Consider the following 22,195-nt stretch of genomic DNA (forward strand, 5'->3'; position numbering starts at 1 on the left):
TAACTCATTTAATAGAATTTATGATCCAACCGAAATGAGCTACTCAAATGAGTTTCCAGAGATATGTGGTGAAAAACATCTTGACACATACAAATTCGACTTGTTCTTTAAATTCATTTCAAATGTTACCCACCCTGCCACAAACCCAAAGTGACCTGTCTCTGCGCTCAACTCTAACGACACTCAACTAAGTATTAGGTGTGTATATGCCTATGTTCTCCTACTACACAGCAACGTTCCCAAAGATAGCAGGTCTATTCACCTTCATGTATCATTCAGAGCACCTTACTGCACATATACAGACCACCAATAAGAATCTGTTAGATGAATAACAGTGCAATTAGGATATGAACTGTCTATCAGAGAAAGTAAAACATCTTTCCTCCTTCTCTAAAACTCTCCTGGCTGACAGCACAACTTAACTAGATTGAACTACTCAAATCTGAAAAGCCTTTCAAATGAATTGAATAACAACAAAAATTAAGTGAAAAAGCTCCATACTAAATAAAGTCCACATGAAATCAAGTTCTACCTCTACACATTACCTCAAAATGATGAACACACAGGACAAAAATTTATAAAAATAAACATCAGTAAAATTAATGTTAGATTAAATATATATAACCAAGACAAAAATGAGTTAATACTTCTGAGTAATTTATAATTTAATACTAGAATCACATGTTAAGACATAGAAAGTATTCATAATGTTCACAATGTAACAAATTATTTTCTTAATGGGAACATTTCCTATAACAGCTTACAAATAGAGTTTGAAAAAAATACCTCAAAATATAAAGACTCAGAATTAGGATCGCTTCTATGGGATTGACTAGAGCTTAAATGCTTATTATCTGGTCTCTTTTGCAAATTCTGTCTTCTTTCTGAGGAAGTACTGTGTCCTCGGCATCTGAATCCAACCTAAGTAAACCCCAGAGGGGAAAAAAAAATCTAATTATTTTTAAATAAATGTTTCACTCAAGTATATAACATACTGGCAGAAAAGTACGCACAAGTGTACAACTCAATAAATTTTCAAGAAGTGCATCACTTATTTTAAAGATCAAGTTTCTGACAAATAAAGTACTTATAAGAAAAACAGAAAAATGAGACGATTAATGCACATTACTTTTTTCCCCTCGACATGAATATTTATTAGCAGCTTTATTCACAAAAGTGGAAACAGGAAACAAACCAGATGTTCTACAGTGGGTGAACAGTTAAACTAACTGTGGCATATCCAGATCATAGTATAGAAGTCTGTATCAACCACAAAAGGGAATAAACTATAGTATTGATAAACTCAACAACCAGAGAACCATGGAAGTGAAAAAGGCCAATCCCAGAGACTGTACGAAGGCATACAAAATTACTGAAACAGCAGAATTAGAAAGGCAGAACAGATCAGTGGACTCTATGGCATAAGGAGCAGTTGGTGTGGCTATGAAAGCCAACAGGAGGGTCCTTGTGATGATGAATCTGTTCTGTGTCTTGACTGTATTAAGGCCAATATCTGGGTGTGATATTGCACTTTAGTTTTGCAAGATGTTACCACTGGGGGGGAACTGCATATTACTTATTTTTTTTTTTTTTAAGAGACGTGATCTTGCTCTATTGCCCAGGCTGGAGTGCAATGGCTTGATCATAGCTCACTATAGCCTGAACACCTAGGCTCAAGTGATTCTCTTGCCTCAGCCTCCCAAGCAGCTGGGACTACAAACACATGCCACTATACCTAGCTAATTGTTTTATTTGTAGTTTTGTAGAGACAGGGGTCTCGCTATGTTCCCAGGCTGGTCTTGAACTGCTGACTTCAAGCAATCTTCCCACCTTGGCCTCTCAAAGTACTGAGATTAAGGCATGAGTCACATGCCTGGCCTTTTACATTACTTTTTGAGTTAGGATCTTACTCTATCACCCAGGCAGGAGTGCAGTAGTGCCAACAAGGCTCACTGCAGCCTCAACCTCCTGGGCACAAGTGATTCTTTCACCTCAGCCTCCCAAATACCCAGGACCACAGGTGTGCACCACCACACCCAGCTAATTTTTTTATTTTCTGTAGAAGCAGGGTCTGCCTACATTGTCCAGGCTGGTCTAGAATTCCTGGGCTCAAGGGATCCTCCTGCCTCGCCTCCCAAAGTGCTGGGATTACATGCATGAGTCATCGTGCCCAGCTACTCTTTAATTTAACTACTATAAGTCTTCTCATACTTGCAGTTTATTTTTTTATAAAATAGATAAAACAATTAGGAAAATTATTTAATAAAAATCTTGTTTCCAAGATTTAAGAGAATAAGCTTTTCATTCAATCACATAAATTAGTATTATTATTGTATGTTATGAACTAAAATGTTTCTATGCCCCAAAATTGAACTATTAAAATCCTAACACTCCCTCTGCCCATGAGATGGTATTTGAAAGTGTGGCCTTTGGGAGGTGATTAGGTTATGAGGGCAGGGTCATCATAAATGGGATTAGTGACCTCATATAAGGAACCCCAGAGACCTCCTTCACCCTTTCCACCACATAAGGACAAAGCTAGAAGACAGTCACCTAGGAACCAGGAAGCAGGCCCTCACCACACATCAAATTTGCCAGTGTCTTGGACTTCCCACCCTCCAGAACTGAGAGAAATAAACTTCTGTTGTTTATAAGTCACTGAGTCTACAGCATTATTTTATAGCAGCCAAAACAGACCAAAAAATCCCATTAACAAATCTGCAAAATGCTCAACTGTCATATGGGCAAGAAAAAAAGCACTAAGCATTCTAAGACTCTTAAGACATTTCAAGTTACCTCTCTTAAGTACCAAATGCAACTAACAGTAAATGCCTCTCTTAACCAGGACACTTAAAAGATATGAAAAGTATGATCTTCAGTAACAGCTACTCCAAAATTCTAACAATTGCAAACTGGAAGCAGACCTGGAGAGAAGGTGCTGGTACACAGGCCTTGGATTATGAAATCAAACAGATGCACACAAAGACCTGGAACCACCTGAATTCTCATGCTTGCTGTTGTAAACCAGAATTAGTATATATGCATTAATGGTGTTACAAATAGTAAAACTATTTCCTTGAAAAACAAATGCAATCTGATTCTTACACTTCGAGACATAAAGCACCACGATTAAATTAAAACCCCCAAACTAATGGTCCCAACAAAGTTCACGTGAGCCAAATGTGCCAGTATTCCAATAAACTCATTAATGAATCAATAACCTCATGACATCTAAACACTTTTTGTCAGCTCTTCTAAAAAAGAGTTTTGTTGATAGAAAGCGGGTACTATTGAACAAAACAAAGCAAAAGCTACAGCTCTGAATATATATAAAGATTCCTAAATGAGTAGCGCAAAATTAATTTAAAAATTTTAAAGTTTTCATACCCCATCTGCAATAATAAAAAGGAAAAAAATATTAGAAATTGCCACTATGTACAAACTTATTTAAGGAAAACTTTACAACACTTCCATTTATTGATTGACTGACTGACTGCTTAACTGAGACGGGGTCTCTCTGCTGCCCAGACTGCAGTGCAGTGGCGCCATCATAGCTCACTGTAACCTCAAACTCCTGGGCTCAAGCGTTCCTCCCACCTCAGCCTCCCAAGTAGATAAGGCTATGGGTACATGCCACCATGCCTGCCTTACACCACTTTTCTAAAGAACACAAAAAAATGATTTAAGCCAGGTGCAGTGGCTCACGCCCGTAATCCCAGCACTTTGGGAGGCCGACGCAGGTGGATCGCTTGAGGTCAGAAGTTCAAGGCCAGTCTGGCCAACATGGTGAAACCTGGTCTCTACTGAAATACAAAAATTAGCCACGCGTGGTAGCAGGCACCTGTAATCTCAGCTACTCGGGAGGTTGAGGCAGGAGAATCACTTGAACCCAGGAGGTGGAGATTGCAGTGAGCTGAGATTGTGCCACTGTACTCCAGCCTAGGCAACAAAAACTTCGTTTCAAAAAAAAAGATTCAAAAATAGGAAGACATACTGTTTTTGCATAGAAAGATGACACATCATAAAAGGTAGCTGATTCTCTCTAAGTTTATAGATTAATTTAAACACTAATGGAACAGAATAGAAAGTCCAGAAATGGATTCCAATATATTTGGGAACTTATTAAGTGATAAAGGTAATTAAAGTCAGTGAAGAAGAGACAAACTTTTCAACAAATGGTGCTGGAAGATTTTAAAGTCACTTCGAAAATGCAAAGTAGGATAATGTCTCACATCATATACCAAGAAAAACTCCAAATGTAATAAAGATTTAAATGTAAAGAAACAAGGCCATGAATACACTAGATGAAGAAACAAGCAAATTCCTTTACAGCCTTGGGGTAGGGGCAAAGCTTTTCCAACTATGATTTAAAACACTTTAGAAGCCATCAAAAAAAAAGGACCAATAGAGTCAATTTATAAATATAAACTTCTTAATTTTTTTTTTTTTTGAGACAGAGTTTCACTCTTGTTGTCCAGGCTGGAGTGCAATGGCACGATCTCAGCTCACCGCAACCTCCGCCTCCCAGGTTCAAGCAATTCTCCTGCCTCAGCCTCCCTGGTAGCTGGGATTATAGGCATGTGCCACCACGCCCAGCTAATTTTGTATTTTTAGTAGAGATGAGGTTTCTCCATGTTGGTCAGGCTGGTCTCGAACTCCCAACCTCAGGTGATCCACCTACCTTGGCCTCCCAAAGTGCTGGGATTACAGGCGTGAGCCACAGTGGCCGACCTTAATGTTATTTTAAAAATAAACTGTGCATGGCAATAATCATGATAATAATGAGCAAAGTAAAAAATAAAAAGGAAAACCTAGCAAAATATTTGCAACTTGCGTTACATATTAAAGACTCCAAGTAACTTCAGGAACTTGATAAAAACTTGATCAAACTGATTTTAAAATGTACCTCAAAAAAGAAAGAAATAGATCAAGATTCAAAAAATGAGCAAAGTATAGGACCAGGTAAGTTCACAGGAAAAGAAGTAAATACAAATGCTCCTTAAACACATGGAAGAATGATCAACTACATTAAGACATAACTTTTATCTAACTGGCATACACCCCAAATCCTGAAGACACACTGTATCTGAAGCCGTATGAAACTAGGCACTTTCCACATTGTTGTTGAGGATGCAGACTGACACAATCTGGTGATATTTACCAAAACAACAGATGAATTTACCTTTTGACTCAGCAGTCCCTTATCTAGAAATTGATTCTATACATACACATTTTCAAATGACACAGCAGCATGTTTACAACAGCAACAGTTTGCAAACCACTCAAGTATCCATTGACAAGACCACAGAAATCAACAAGGGTATATCCACACAATATTATGAGTTGTCTAAAAGGAAAAAGTGTGGAAGCCCTTTACGTGGTAATATCGAAATTATGAAAATGTCTCCAAGATACACTGTTAAGTGAGCAAAGCAGAGAACACAGTAGATATGCTCTTTTGTGTAAAGAAAGAACAAAAATAAGATACATACATCTATTTACTTATAATGAAGTGAAAAAACTCTGGAAGACTACAAGAATATACTCAAAGTGGGAGAGGTATGGGGGAGAGGAGAAGTCAAGGAGAAGCAGGGGTGAAATGAGACTTTTACATTGTAGATAATCTTTTTTTTAAAATATCTTTTACTTTTCAACTTATTCTCTAAAATAAAGCCGTTTTAAAAGATTTCAAGTTTTTGGATTCTTTCCATTATTTAAAATTAGACTTATACCAGACTAAAGAAATGATCTATGTTACCCAATGTTAAAACACTGGTAAGGATGTTTAAAACTCCCGTAATTAAACAGCACGGTACAGGTGCAAAAATCTCATAAACTGAACAAAACAAATAGCCCCAAAACAGCATATAAGAAATCAGTAGGCCGGTCGCGGTGGCTCACCCCTGTAATCCCAACACTTTGGGAGGCTGAGGTGGGTGGATCACGAGGTCAGGAGTTTGAGACAAGTCTGGGCAACATGGTGAAACCCCGTTTCTACTAAAAATACAAAAATTACGCAGACGTGGTGGTGGGCACCTGTAATCCCAGCTACTAAGGAGGCTGAGGCAGAAGAATCACTTGAACCCGGGAGGCGGAGGTTGCAGTGAGCTAAGATCGTGCTACTGCATTCCAGCCTGGGCAACAAGAGCGAGACTCTGTCGTGCAAAAAAAAAAAAAAAAAAGAATAAAAGAAAAAAAGAAATCAGCAAATCACTAAAATGGAAACAAAAACCAGGGAAAGAATGTTAGGACAACTGGTTAACTGCTTTGAAAATCCACTCCAACTTAAAGTATAATAAAAAAAAAAGAAAATCCACTCCATTTTGTTTTACCATGGAACAAAATAAATCTCAGATAAAAATGCCCTGAAATATTATACTACAAAAAGTAGCAGAACATACAGGTCAATATTTATTTGATTTCTAAAAGATGTCTAGAGTCTAAAAACAATCAGAAATTGCAAACAGGGAAAACATTTTGACTTAAAAAGATTCTGCATCTCAAAAATCAAACAAATACACTTAAGTAAAGTACAAGGATAACAAAACATCAGAAGTAGAAAGCAAATACATTGCCAACCATCTGGCTCCAGTTCTTTGGTGCCATATATATTTGCAAAGTTTTCTTTTTTGACCTTTTAACATTCCTCATCAGTTCTGAGAAAGAGATAAAATGCTTTTCATCTCAGTATTATTTCCTCTCTAGTGAGCTACTGATACCAAAACCAATAGTGCTGAAACTGTAAACACGGGTATGACTAGGAATTACAGTCTCAGCAGAAAATTTCAGCCCATATGTAAATATTATGTTGAATTTGTTTATCTAATCTGTATAAATGATTCCTCTTTTAGCTCTTTTGTTTTTAATCAAATAAAGTTAGACTGCCTCGCCAGCTTGCCACAAATGATTTATTTTTGCAATAACCACAGGGAAGAGTGAATTTTGTTTTTTTGACAGCCTAATTAATGTTAAGGTACATATGAAGTACAGGTTGAATTATTCCTTATCTGAAATGCTTGGGACCAGAAGTGTTTTGAATTTCGGATTTTTTCAGATTCTAGAATATCTGCATATACATACTGAGGTATCTTGGGGATGGGATCCAAGACTGAACACGAAATTCACTTGTGTTTCATATACACCTCATACACATAACCTGAAGGTAATTTCATACAGTATTTTAAATAACTGTGCGCATTACACAAAGTTGTGTTAAGTACTTATGTATAGAATTTTCTAGTTGTGGTGTCATAGCACTAAAAAAGTTTCATATTTTCAATTAAAAAATAGGCAAATGATCTGAAGAGTCATTTCTCAAAGGAAGGCATACATGAAAAAACGCTCAGCATCACTAATCATCAGGGAAATGTGTATCAAAACCATAATGAGGTATTTTCTCATCTCAGAATGCCTATTCTATTCTCGAAAAAAATGCTGGTATGCTGGTGAGGATGCAGAGAAAAGGAAACTCGTATACACACTGATCTTGGGAATGTAAATTAGTATGACCGCTACAGAAAATAGTATAAAGTTTCCTCAAAAACTAAAAAAAGAACTACCACATGATCCAGCAATCCCACTAGTAGAGCAAAAGAAAAGGCCATCAGTATGTTAAAGAGATATCTGCCTCTCTTGTTTATTGCAGCATTATTCACATTAGCCAAGATATGAAATCAACTTAAGTGTCCACCAGCAGATGAATGGATGAAGAAAATGTGGTATATATACAGAATGGAATACTGTTCAGCCATAAAAAGAACAAAATCCTGTCATTCACAGCAACACGGATGAGCCTAGAGGACAATACGTTTAGTGAAATAAGCAATGCACAGAAACATAAAGAACACACGTCGTCACTCACATGTGGAAGCTAAAAAAGTTGATCTTATAGAAGTAGAGCATAGACTAGTGCTTACCAGAGGCTAGGAAGGGTTGAGGGAGAGGGATAGGGAGAGGTTGGTCAATGAATGCAAAATTACAGCTACAAAGAGGAAATAAATTCTAGTGTTCTATAGCACTGGTAGGGTGACTAGAGTTAACAATAATTTATTGTATATTTTCAAATAGGGGACAGGATTCTGAATGTTCCCAAAACAAAGAAACGATCTATGTTTGAGATGATGGATATGTTAATCACCCTGATTTGATCATTACACATTGTATACATATATCAATATATCCCACTATACTTTATAACTATGTACAGTTATTATGTGTCAACTAAAAAGAAAAAAGTTTCAGATTTTAGATTTGGATTAGGGATCCCAATCCTAAATCCAAATACTCTAAAATCTGAAACTTTTTCTTGGATGCTCAACCTGTATTCCATTCCAGGAAGGCAAAGGAACAGGCAAATAGTTGGCATATTTAACCCATTAGTAACTTGCTCCTATTTCAGTTTATTCACAGATGAACATATCCATATAGTCATATGAGTTTTAATTCCTTAATAGAGTTAAGGAATCCAGCAAGGCCATCTAAAAAAATGAAAAGGAAAAATAATGACCATTAAACAACTCCCTGATTTTACAGCCAACCAAAGCAGGAAGATACAGTTATTTGTAGCTCATGGCAGTGCACAGCCCCCTCTACTGTACTGCAGTTACACCTTGTTCCTCTGGGCCTCAGGAAACTGCCCTGACTACCTCATGGTAAGCCATCACTATGGCACTGCCATTAGCACAAAAGGGCATTTACAGTCAGGTAAACACACGTGGACAAGGCTACAATCCCTAAGATCAAAGAATCAATATTTAAAGCACAAAATGCTTTTGAATTTTTATGTGGGAAAAAGACATGGCAAATGAAACAGGATTAAAGGGCATCCTTTTTTAACACTATAAAATATTTAAATATACAGAAATGTAGAAAAATGGTACCATATATACCCACTCAATACTTTGCCATTTTGTTTCATTATTTAAGTTTATTAGCTAAGCCATTTTAAAGTTACACATGATAGTTCACTTTCAAATCACTCAATATGCATATCCACTACACCATTGTAACTAACAAATCTAAAATGGCTCATCTCATACCTAATTAATTTTCTCCACCCTAATTCGAATTACCTGTGAATTATTTCTTTGTTCAGTTTGCCTTCCACCTCTAGAAAATGTCTGATTTTTTTCCATCCAAGGTTTTTTCTGAGTGGCCTGGCAAGTTACATTGGACCAATTTACACCACCTATAACAAATAAAATTTTAAATTATAATTTACTTATAAAAGACAGGAAAACCTAAATTGACCTGACTTCATATACTGAAATTCAGTCACTAGAAATGCAATACTGAAAATTTTTCTATAAACCTTTTTTTTTTTTTTCTGAGACGGAGTTTTGCTCTTCTTTACCAGGCTGGAGTGCAGTGGCAAGATCTTAGCTCACTGCAACCTCCACCTCCTGGGTTCAAGCAATTCTCCAGCCTTAGCCTCCCAAGTAGCTGGGATTACAGCCACTCACCACCACCTCCAGCTAATTTTTTTGTATTTTTAGTAGAGACGGGGTTTTATCATGTTGGCCAGACTGGTCTCGAACTCCTGACCTCAGGTGATCCACCCGCCTCGGCCTCCCAAAGTGCTGTGATTACAGGCGTGAGCCACCTCACCTAGCCCTATAAACTTTTGAGTAGTACTACAGTTCTTAGTAATACAGATGTCCTCTTACAGAATATCTCCAGCTGGCATTTTCTCAAGCTGATCAGCAAAACTGTATTTCCAAATTACCTTGAATCTCTACAAGATTTCTAGTTTTGTTTGCAGTATCAGCAAGCCTCATGCTTAAAAGGAAAACTCTGATAATGGACAAAGTAGAAAGTATAGCAAAAACACAATGCAGAAAATAAGTACCTGCACACATAGATGATTCCACATGCTAAAAAAAGAAACAAAAAGACAATTATACTCTACTTGAGAACCAACATTATGTACTTTGCTAAATGTTTTATAATTTAGTGTGAAGCATGCATATCACAATATTATCACTTACTCAAAAATGAATACTTTTATTAATAAAATACAAAATACATTTGTAACTATCCTATTACTGTAGTAATTGTTAATGAAAACAGATACTTAAACTTTAGCAGAGGATGCAAAATAATAATACTGATTATCAATGACCAATAAAGAAATCAAGATGATGCCACATACATTCATGGTCCCAGAATCAGGATTTCTCAAAGCCCCTGCTGCAGGCTGGTTGTTGCTGTGTTTGGGACTGCAGTAACCACTGTCACTGTCAATGTCAGCTTCACTAGCCCCCTGCTCACTAGAAGATTCAGCAGTGGGGTGGGATGCTCTTCTTCTCCTGCCCTTGGACTTCCAGAGCATTGTGGCAGTGGTCTCTGAGAGAGACTTGTTAGCGATATCTGATGGGAAATCTACAAAGGCAAGGAAAGTGTGACAATTCTTTGTGATGAGCAAATTGATAAATTCTCATTAAATCATCATTAAGATTGTAAGAATATAGATACCAAACTTCATAAACAAAGAAATAGGTGACAACTTTTTGAAAAGTTCATTAAAAGGTAAGATGTTCCTGGTAAGCTGGTTAATGTTTTTTGTTTTTCTTGAGGCAGGGTCTCAGTCTGTTTCCCAGGCTGAAGGGCAGTGGCACAATTTTGGCTCACTGCAACCTCTGCCTCCCAGGCTCAAGCAATCCTTCGACCTCAGCCTCCCAAGTAGCTGGGACTACAGGCATGCCCCATCACCACACTGGGATTATTTTTTGTAGAGACAGGGTTTTGCAGGGTTTCGCCATGTTGCCCAGGCTGGTCTCAAACTCCTAAGCTCAAGCGATCCACCCAACGTGACCTCCCAAAATGCTGGGATTACAGGTATGAGCTACCTCACCCAGCCTGTATGTTTTTATTATGAAGACAGAATAAAATATATCACTAAAATACTAAAATCACCATCAACCATTTAGGAAAGAGAACGTCATCAATCTTTTGAAGGTTGCTGTGTGTTCTGCACCACTACTATACCATTTTCTTACCCCAGAGCTTACCATCTATTCTGAATTCTGTGCATATCATTCCTTCACTTTTCTTTATAGATTTACCATGGATTTCTGTATTTCTTAAACCTAAATCATATAATTTTCCAGTTTTCAACTTTATTTTAAAATACTGCTTTGCCCATATGACTTCTCACCCCTGCCACGCCTCAACACTGGCTTTGAGATAGTGGTGCATGTGTTATAATTCATTAATGCCACTGGAATCCAGAATGCCTTTTACATGAATATACCTCAGTGTACTTATCCTTTGTACCACTGATGAGACACCTGAGTTGTTTCAGAGTTTTGCTACTAAGAACACTATTACTGTTGACACTGATACACAGACACACGAATGTGCATACATGCATACGTAAGCTTCCCTACAGTAAATACTGCCAGAACTTAGGGGATGCACATATCCAACTTTACTTGATGCTTAATCATTTTCAAAGGTACTTAATAGACAGTTATACTCCAACAATAGTATATTCACCCAATGATCCATATATTCACTAAATACTTTACATTACCATCCAGACTGTACCTAATCTGTTGGGTATAAAATGGTGGCTCATTGTAGATTTTAATTACTACGTTCCTGCTTAATAATGAGGCTGATCTTTTTTTTTTCTTTTTGCTTTTAGCCACAAGTGTTTTCCCTTCTGTGAAATTTTTATTAATATTACTTTTGAATTATCTGACTTCTGCCATTTTTCTGAGTTGTATTTCTTATTTCACAAATTATAATTGCAGCAAGACATTCCAAAAACAAAAAAAACAAAAAACAAGACTTTCTTTGAACAAATTACAAGTTTTCCTTTTTCCACATTTCTGCCCATTCATAATTTTTATACAACACTGATTTAATTTTGAGTTGTGCTCTGCTTAATATGATGTCATGTTATGACAAGTCTTCATAATTATAAGATAACTCCATATTATTCCACTGAGCGGGTGTCCTGTACTTAGAGTAGTGTCCAAGCAGGACTTGTTACCTGCTACTAGTGGACACTATGAAAGCTTCAGTACTTTTGCTGCACTGCAGCAATATGCACCTTTAATCAAATAGCCCCCTCCCTTTCTAGGGGGAGGCTCCATTTGGATACATTCATAGGAATGAGATGACTGGGTCTAAAGAAAAATTCCTCTATTCCTGCAAAATTGTTTAGCCTACGAGCACAGTGTTCCACGGGCCCCAAGGACAGGGTGGGATCATTCTCTTATTGATTCATGTTAATTCTTTATACATCTCATGCTAATCCTTGGTCAGTTATATACATGGTAAAAGTCTTTTCCAAGTTGGGGCCTATTCTTTCACTTACTTTTAATAAACAGAAATTCTTAATTTTAGAAACAGTTCCCTCCCTGCAGTCATAAAATTATCTGCCTATATTTCCTTCTACCATTGGGCTTCCCTAAGTCCTTAATCAATCTGAAATAGATTTGCATGGGGCACAAATCGGCAATGCTATCTCTGTCATCTTCCATATATGTGTTTTCATACACATGTGGGGTCTGTTTCTAGGCTGTCTGTTCTGTTTGACTTTTGTATACTGCATCGACAAAATAAACCTATAGGAATTAAGATGGCTTTATAAGTTTCCATATCTAGAGGAAAAGTTCTTTTCCAGGGATGTCTTGGGTCTTCTGAGACCACTGTTCCTTTATTTTAGAATTAGTTTATCAAGTTTCCCCAAAATTACTTTGAACATGATATTTAGGTTTTTCTTAATGTCCCATAATAAAGACTTATCACTTTCTTTTTTATTTTTCTTTCAAGACAGAGTCTTGCTTGGTTGCCAGGCTGGAATGCAGTGATGCAATCTCAGCTCACTGCAACCTCCGCCTCCCAGGTTCAAGTGATTCTCCTACCTTAGCCTCCCAAGTAGCTGGACTACAGGCACCTGCCACCACACAGAGCTGATTTTTGTATTTTTTAGTAGAGATGGGGTTTCACCATATTGGCCAGGGTGGTCTTGAACTCCTGGCTTCAAGTGATCTGTCTGCCTCGGCCTTCCAAAATGCTGGGATTACAGGTGTGAGCCACCACACCCAGCCTAGTCTTACTATTTTCTGCCTACACATCCCATACGTCTTCTCTAAGATTTCCAGAAACTCTCTTTTTCAGTGCTATTGTTAATGACATCTTTTTTTTAAATTTTGTGGGTGGCAAACTGAAATGCAATTAACTTTTGTATATTATATTAGATCCAGCCATCTTATTATAAACTCTTATTAAATAATGAGCTTGTGTTCAAATGTAAAAATCTGTTACAAATGGAAAGACATTACTAATAAACTATAATATTTAATTTGATCTATGCTTGATACCAATTAATCCTCAGAAATTACAAACTTAACTGAAGAATAAAAATACTGATAGAATTACAATCCTTGAATTTGAAAAATAAAAATAAAAATACTAATAGTATGTACAATATGTAATATTCTATCCAAATTCACCTTTATCTTTTCATTTTCTAGTTCCTATGCCTCAGAGTGTCTTTGTGGTTAAAATAACAAGCAACATAAAGAAGTAAGGATATTTTAAAGCCTTCCCAGGGTTAAAAGCACATAGAAATGGGTCGCTATGACTAAAGACAACCAAACCAGAAAACTTGGTAATATATTACATTGTGATTCTTTTCCATAGCCACTCCAAGTATTTGTCAGTCTGCTAATCTCAAAGATGCATGCCTTTATGCTTTAACCACACAATAACTGGTTAACTGTACTATCAGCAAGACTTTTTAAACTGATTTTCAGATCCTTTCTCTGCTCCTAATAGATCTAAGCAACCGTAAAAAGATAAATAGATCTCCAAAAGAAAAGGTATAACCTAAGTGAAAAAAGTATAAGCCATCTTATTCATTTCAACTCAGACCTCATTTGAATGGAGACTGTACAGAGATAGAAAAGCTAATTATGCCTTTGAATGAATCTTGGTCTTGGATCATGAACAAAGACTGTTTACTAGTGTCACTGACTATGGATGAGAGGAGATAAACATCTACTCTACAGATAATAAACTGAGATCAAGGATACAAAGTGAAATTTCATAATATAAACTGCAAAATAGCACATGGTAAGAATATTAATTCTTGTCTATTACCAGGTGAAAGCTTTTTTATTTAATGCCTGTACAGTCCTCTAAAAATTTTTGACAAAATGATATTTGACTAGTTCAAAATTTATACTTGTTTAACAGGATATACATGACATACATAGGTTTGGTTCAGATCTATGCTAAAATATGGCATAGAAAATTTGCTAAGTTCTTTCTATGAAGATGTATAGGATATCAGGATATTTTATAATGGGTTTTAATCTAGTTATAAAAACATGTACAATTTTAATTTCAACCAAAATGAGTTCCTCAAATTTCTATAGTATCTGCAAAATTCCATCTCTGGTTTCTGAAGTGCTCCATTATTACAAAAGGAAAAGGACACTTTAAACCCGCCCAAAATTGTACACAAGGCCAGCAAGCAAATTGAAAGAACATTAAGGACATAGATTGCTTTATCCTTCCTAGAGAATTTCACAAAGTGGCAGGACAAATGAAAGGATGAAAGTCTACAATTCAGACAAGTGGTACAGACCACAATTATAAAGTGATGAATGAAAAAAGATCAAAATCAGTGATGCACATGTAAGAACCCTTGCCTTACCAGTTTGCTGTGAAGCATCTACCAGAAGCACAATTTTTGATCGACTATCGGGACCTGCTGCATTTGTTTCTTTCTGAGTAGCTACATTTTTCACCAGCGGCCTTTTGCTTTTTATGTGCTGTTGTAAAAGTTGTTGCTGATTTAAAAAAAACAAAAAAACACACAACTATTCAATGTACTAAACATTATAAAATACACACCTATTACAAAATACAGCTAAGTATATGTTCAAAATTCTTGGCTTCCATGGGGCAATAGTATTAGGGTTTCATGAAATATCTGCAGCAAAGCATAATAGGCTAAACAATGTATTATACACACATTTATACACTTTTTCAAATAACAACATAAGTATGATTAATAAATGAATTCATTTTTAACTGCTACTTGTATTGTTTATTTTCTCAGTCAAAAAGTTAATTAATAGCAGGGGTATAATAATGTCATATAAGGGGTATAATAATGTCATACAAGTATCATTAATAAATGAATTCATTTTTAACTGCTACTTGTATTTTTTATTTTCTCAGTCAAAAAGTAATTAACAGCAGGGGCAAAATAACGTCATATAAGGGGTTGTAAATTTCTTTAAAAAGGTAGTAACTTATTCCAAAGTAAATTTTAGTTTCAGAAAAGCAATGACACGAAAAATGATTTCTGCTTCAGAATTCAAAAAGAAAATATAAAAAAGTTGATTCTGTCAGGGCACAGTAGTTCACACCCATTATCCCAAACTCCTGGGCTCCTAGGCTGGAAGATCACTTGAAGTCAGAAGTTTGGGACAAGCCTGGGCAACACAGAGACCCCCGATCGCTACCAAAAAAAAAAAAAAAAAAGACATCAGTAGTCTCAGCTACCCAGGAAGCTGAGGCAGAAGGATCACTTGAGCCCAGGAGTTTGAGATTACAGTAAGAAATGATGGCTCCACTGTACTCCAGCATGGCTGACAGAATGAGACCCTGTCAATCAATCAATCAGTATTAAAAAACTGATCTCTTCCTTTACTTTTAAAAATATAAGTATTCATCACTTAATAGCCACTTACACAATAGAACTCTGAATTTAACTTCTTGAACTTTCTAAGTTGACGTGCTGGGAATGTATTCTGAGAAATCATGTTCCTTCAACATCTGGAAATTATATACTACTATCTTATTTCCAACACTTTTTTTTTTCATTCTGAGTTCCTGAAAGGATATTCCTTGACCAAGAATGTTTCCATGAACAAAAACTGAAAGCTTTTTAAAGCAATCTCTGCTGCTTGTATTTCAATTTTTAGAAATTATACGAGGAGGCAGCAAAGACGTCACTGAAGAAATTGGGCTAATGGAATCTAGGGAAAGTATCAACTCCTTGATGATGTACTCGTAAGATATGTCTAAGATGTACCTCTTCTATCAGCTAAAAAATGCCAACTTAGAAACATGTTCCTTCTTCCCATTAGCTTTGACAATAAGGCTTCAACTGTAAAATAGCCTTTTAAGTTAAAAAGTTAACTAAAATTAAATCTTAATTCTCTTGTGATTCAAAGCCTTCATTTCTTTTTCTTTTCTTTTTTTTTTACTTAGTCAAAAGGCTGGTACTAAATAACTGGTTTCACATATTTATCTTTCATTTTCTTCAGTCCTAGGAGACTCTTGTTCATATAAAAGAAAAGCATCTCTTAAATAATAAACTGCTACTCCTACTAAAAATCCACAGATTAGAAACAATAAAGTTGAAGGGATCTAATGAATCACAAATGTTCTTTTCCATAATGTCTCCTGCTAACTTTTGAAGATTGAAAATATATCTTTTGGGTTTTTTTTTTTTTTTTTTTTTTGAGACAGGGTATCACTCTGTCATCTAGGCTGGAGTGCAGTGGTGCTATCTCAGCTCACTGCAGTCTTGACCTCCTGGGCTCCAGTGATCTTCCCACCTCAGGCTCCCAAATAGCTGGAGCTACAGGCATGCACTAACATGCCCAGATAATTTCTGTATTTTTGTTAGAGATGGGGTTTCACCATTTTGCCCAGACTGGTCTCAAACTCCTGGGCTCAAGCGACTAGACTGCCTTGGCCTCCCAAAGTGCTGGGATTATAGGTGTGTGCCACTGCACCTGGCCAATTGAAATATCTTGAAGTGAATTAGCTATTCAACACAACTAGCACAAGATCCACACCAATCACTTATGAAGGTTGGTGTCACCATGCAACTTTTATCACTAAATTAATTTGTAAATATTTCTGCCTTATGTTATGTAAAACTTTAGGGAACATGAAAATGATTATAAATCACATCACGATTAAGAATGACGAATAAACAACACAAAGAAAATTATTTTAAGAATTACATATCCTTTACCATTTCACAATAGGAACAACATGTTTTATAGCAAATTCAGCATTAACAGTCAATCAACCCAAGTAGCAACTTACTTATACTAATATAAGTAATACCAAATTTAAAAGCCAATCAAGACCAGACACTTACTTTTGGGACCACTGATCCTCTGTTACTGTTTCTGTTTCGATGACTGGACAATGGGAAGACCTGTCCAAGCTGACTTGGACGCTCAGTGCATTCTGTGGTGATAGCATTTACAGTATTCGCAGCTTGAAAGGTGTTGGAGTAAGGTGTAGGAAAAGGATGATAGAAACCCATAACCTGGGCACATGGTGCTGGCATCAGCTGATAATATGTATACTCTGTAGAAACAGGTGGCTGAGCAGATATAATGGGATAAGCAAAGTATGGTCCAGTAGGGTTTGGATTGGGTTGTTGCCATCGTATATCATTGTTATATAAAGGAAACTGTCTGTAAAACCAAATCAAAGAAGAATAAATCTATTGACAAGTCTAAAAAAACCACTAAAACAAAATCTCTTATACTAATAAAAGACAAAACAGTACAGAACAGTGGTTTTGTGATAATTTTGGGAAAGGAGACAAAACTGTCATCATCTTATACATTTTTTCTGCTATAGAGATCATTATGTACATGTAGTTAACAATGTAAACAACAGTATAAACAAACCCAACCTGATGGTTTTACAGTATTCTACCTACCAGTATTGTTTGTAACTCCGCCTTCAACTCCCTCAAGATATTTCTGCCTAAAAGTTAAACACCTAGCTACTGGATCTACCAACAATGGCAGTCCAAAGTTCCCATTCAAGGTAAACAACTGTGACAGCCTTCTGTAAAGAACAGAGTAAAGTGACCATTGTGTAAGGTGACCGTTATATAGGGTGATTTAATTCCTCCACCTCTCATTCTTCAGCTCAATCTCAGAGCCTACTCTTCCTCCTCTCATACTCCCCTAATCACTTGGCCAAGTCCAGCTCTTTTCCTGGCTGCCCTCCTGGCAACAGAAGCAGGCTCTGGGTCCAAGGGAAAGAAGAGAAGAGGCAAATCTGTTCACGGACATCTTCAGCGGTGGAGCTTCTTCTAGTGCAGTTCATATAAAACACTAGCAAAATTCTTCCTATCCCAGCAGCTCCTCACCAAATCAATACGGGGTCCTAGGGAGTAGGGAGCTGAAGCATAGAGCTTTTCCTCATTACTCCCATGACAAAGCAAAACAGTAAAATGTTCACGGCCATATTCCTAAAAATATTTTTTAAATAGTCTGTTGGCTGGTTTACTCATGAATTCACAAAGATTATTTGGTAAACCAAGAAAATCAATTAAGTTTATCATACTGTATACGTGGCCATTTTTTCAAATAGAAAAATAGTATTATTAAATTTAGTTTCATGAATCAGTTTGCACATTATCCAATATAGGCAAAGATATTTAATATAATACTAACTTCAATTGAAAATGATTCCTTAGTTCCTACTATTTGTCTAACACTCAAGACTCTTTATTAAGAGTCTCAGAATATTAACTTGAACACTTAATATCTGAGTAGTTGAATGGCCTTATACACCATACATCCACAATTTCTCAAAGAATGTGCACTGGTACACTAGTGTCCAACAATGGTTTAGAGATGGGGTAGAAATATTGATTGCCTCAGCCCTCAGGAATGACAGAGCCTATAGCCAGTCACCAGCTGTCTCATCCATGTATACTCCTAGACAAACAAAACTTTCTGTGTGACATAACTTGAAAAAGGCTGAAAGTACTTTTAAACAGCAATAAAATAAACTCTACCAATGAAGTGCTCATTACTCAGACAGTGTAAGCAGGGTTAGAATGGCTATCATGACTATCATAAGTAACACCCTAACCACTAGGTTACACACGACCTAATTGCGGGCAATTTTGCTAAATCATCCTGTAACTATAGCACAGACATAAATTTAAACTAACATCTGAGTCTAGAAATATTAATATATACTAACTATGACAGCTTCAAAGTTAAGGACTATTGCTTGGTATTTTCTTTTACACCAGAGACTGTCTTGGCAGCTATGAGATTAGATGTTTAATCTCCAGGAAAAAAAAAAAAAAAAAAAAGGTTTTTGTTCACCTCTGAATATTTTATTTCTCCCTTTGAGCTGACTTACTTCAAATAAATTTCAATGACTTACTGAAGGAGACATAGCCTAAGAATTCAATTTTCTCTTAGAAAAAATAAGAAACTAATCCATATTAACAATTTCCAAATTTCAGTATAATTTTATTTACTCCTCTTAATAGAGAAATGATTAAAGTCTAAAATTTACAAAAGAAAAATATTAAGTGCACTTTGCCAGCTTTTATAGCCACCCCCACAAAAAAGAAAATAAAAATAAACAAATTACCTATTAGACTGGTTTTCCTGCACAAATGGGTAACAGGTAATCAGGTAGCTGGGAATTGGAGTTGGTTCTACACCAGAAACACTTCCGTTATCATTTGGGAGAGCCATCGGGATCATAAATGTATCAGGACTCTTCTTCTGGGGAATAAATGGCTCTACCTCAGCTGACAGCTTGACATTCTTCAAAGAGAAGGTAGAATACATTAATAACAAACGAGCAAGCAACTTCCTACAAATTCACAATTTAACAACAGCAGAGTCAGTCCTTATAAACAGTAATTAGGTCTCTTCTCAGCATTCAGAAAACATCCAAAAGGAAGAGCAATGTCAATTTTAAAATAACTGAATAATAATCAAGTTATGTAGACAAAGCCACCAAATAAGGAAAATAAATCAAATGTTACATTTTAATGTAATTAAAGCTGTTAAAACAATCAAGAAAACACAGAAGTCATACATCAGGGTCTAAAAATAAAGTTGGTAGTAAGAGATGTAGCTCTTCAGACAATGTGTGTTAAACTCATTTTGTTGGGGGAAAAATTGAACAAAATTATGAAGGATAATTAATACTCTATATTTGTTTCAATAGTCTTAAAAGTTGACTATTTCTGTCCATTTCTGGAAGTTAGATCGGTATCATTAAAAGAAAAAAAAATGTCTAAGATGAAAAAATACTTAACATTAAGAAGAAAAAATCTGCACAGTTACACTGGGGAAAATAGGAGTACTTCAGTTTCCCAGTACACATCTGAGTAAACTAAAGTAATCCAAGATATGTAATCCATTTTAGTTTACTTTGTATCTTTTCTTATAAGAAATCTATAGAGCTTTAAAAGACATTAAAAAAAAGAAAAACCCTGTAGTATTCAGGGATGCACACATGGGCGACAAAACTATAAAGAAAAGTAAATAAAATCCATAAAAGTCAGGATAGGAATTATTCTTAGCAAAGAGAATTGTGATTAAGAGGCATCTGGAGAGCTTCCAGGGTGCCTGGCAAAGTTTTATATCTTAACCAGGATAAAATTTACAAGGTGTTTGTCCTGTAACAATTAATCAAGCTGCACATTGGTTTTATGCAGTTTCTATATGTTATAGTTAACAACAAATTTAACATTTTAAATTATTTTTTGAAATCCTTAAGTACATTCTGTAAAAAATCATATAAATATAATATCAAATGATATGAACATGTTTTAATGAAACCAGTAAGTGAAATGCAAGTTAATGTTTTTAACTACTCTAAAAAATTACCCTAAAAGCCACGGCCCTAGCCAGAACTCTTCCCCAACAAACCCACTAGGGTGATAGTTATTAGAAGCTCCCATCAAAGCATAGTTGTAAGAATAAATTTCATGTTTCTCAAAAAAGCAGTTAGTAACGAATCCAAGTAAAAAATCTGAAGATGAGATATGCTCATTTGTTTCAGAAAAATTAAGTTCTCTAAAAAGTTCACTGTAAATACTCGTAAATGCTTGTTAAAGGGATGGGGTGGGGATGGTAAAATCTGAACTGTACAGCAGTGTTAGTTCAGTATCCTTCCTCCCTACCTGATTTGAGGTTTACATTTGTACAATTAACCAAATCAGAAGTAGATATGCTATAACAATAATATAAATATTAGTGAATTGAAGTTGGTTTCTTAAAGATTAACATAAGAGGCAAAAATATCTTCAAACTCTAATGATACAAGCTAGTAATTTTCACTCTGTGATATTCATTAGAACCCAAACTTACTCATATAGGACACAATATATCAAAACAATAAATATTTCCCCAATTAGGAAAAAGAAAAGCCGACTTACAGCAATAATATAAAGATAACGGAAGCTTGCTTTATACAATTCACACATATATGCTGAAGAAAAGAAACTGAAATCACGTTTTAACTGCACTAAAAATATAATTTTTAGGATTTTTTTTTAAGGGTCTCGCTCTGCCATGGGGTGGGGGTGGGGGTAGGGTGCAGTGGTATGATCATGGCTCATTGCAGCCTCAATCTCCTGGACTCAAGTGATCCTCCTGCCTGAGCCTCCCAAATAGTTAGGACTACAGGTGCACATTACCACACCCAGCAAACTTTTTAATGTAGAGATGGGGTTTTGCCATGTTTCCCAGGCTGGTCTTGAACTCCTGGGCTCGAGTGATCCTCCCACCTCAGCCTCCCAAAGTGCTGGGATTATAGGCATGAGCCTGGCCAGGATTTCTTTTAAAAACGAAAAAGTCCTTTACGACATATGAGAACTCACTGAGCAGTTTTATAAATCTGAGCTAGTAGACTTTCAGGGTTTTTCTTCATCAAGGTATATGGGTACACCAAATTATCAGTCTTAACCACACTAATATAATTATAAATAAATACTATTAATAATACATTTCCTGACCTCTCATAATTATGAGAGGTCATAATTATGACCTCTCCTCATAAATTACTTTGGTAGCAATAAATTCAAATTCTTGCTCAGGTCGAAAGTTGCAAAAAGTTTTTACACCCCACTTCATTTGTACTTTATAAAAAGTTTTATAAACTTAGGCAACCTACTGTTTAAAAGGTATTCTGTATAATTCAAAACTAATGTGTCTGTACATATATACAGTATGTGCCTTTAAATATTAAAGTTTGTATTGGCTTATATTCTAAGTGCAATTCTAGATATCAGAGCTCAACAATAAAACTCACAAACACTAAAATGATCCTTTGTTTTTAGCACAAAAAAAAAAAAGAGAGAGAGAGAAGCTGCTATAGTCAACAGCTGCACAAACAGAAGATGTCACTAGTAGGAACAGAC

At 35.9% G+C, this 22,195-nt stretch overlaps 1 protein-coding gene across 2 annotated transcripts in view; it reads right to left on the reverse strand.

Moving 5' to 3' along the window:
• Positions 1-22,195, reverse strand: part of SECISBP2L (SECIS binding protein 2-like) — a 55,772-nt gene that overhangs the window by 27,784 nt on the left and 5,793 nt on the right. Inside the window, exons 2-8 of one of the 2 annotated variants that reach the window (XM_011928583.1) lie at positions 19,408-19,586; positions 17,147-17,471; positions 14,675-14,810; positions 10,151-10,380; positions 9,848-9,872; positions 9,072-9,187; positions 787-921 (exon numbers count right to left, since the gene is read on the reverse strand). In XM_011928583.1, the coding sequence (XP_011783973.1) occupies positions 787-921; positions 9,072-9,187; positions 9,848-9,872; positions 10,151-10,380; positions 14,675-14,810; positions 17,147-17,471; positions 19,408-19,586 (1,146 nt within the window). The remainder of the gene's footprint in view (positions 1-786; positions 922-9,071; positions 9,188-9,847; positions 9,873-10,150; positions 10,381-14,674; positions 14,811-17,146; positions 17,472-19,407; positions 19,587-22,195) is intronic. The other variant, XM_011928584.1, reaches the window with a different exon arrangement.

The sequence above is a fragment of the Colobus angolensis genome, unplaced genomic scaffold (genome assembly GCF_000951035.1).
Source record: "Colobus angolensis palliatus isolate OR3802 unplaced genomic scaffold, Cang.pa_1.0 Scaffold78, whole genome shotgun sequence".
Taxonomy (NCBI): domain Eukaryota; kingdom Metazoa; phylum Chordata; class Mammalia; order Primates; family Cercopithecidae; genus Colobus; species Colobus angolensis.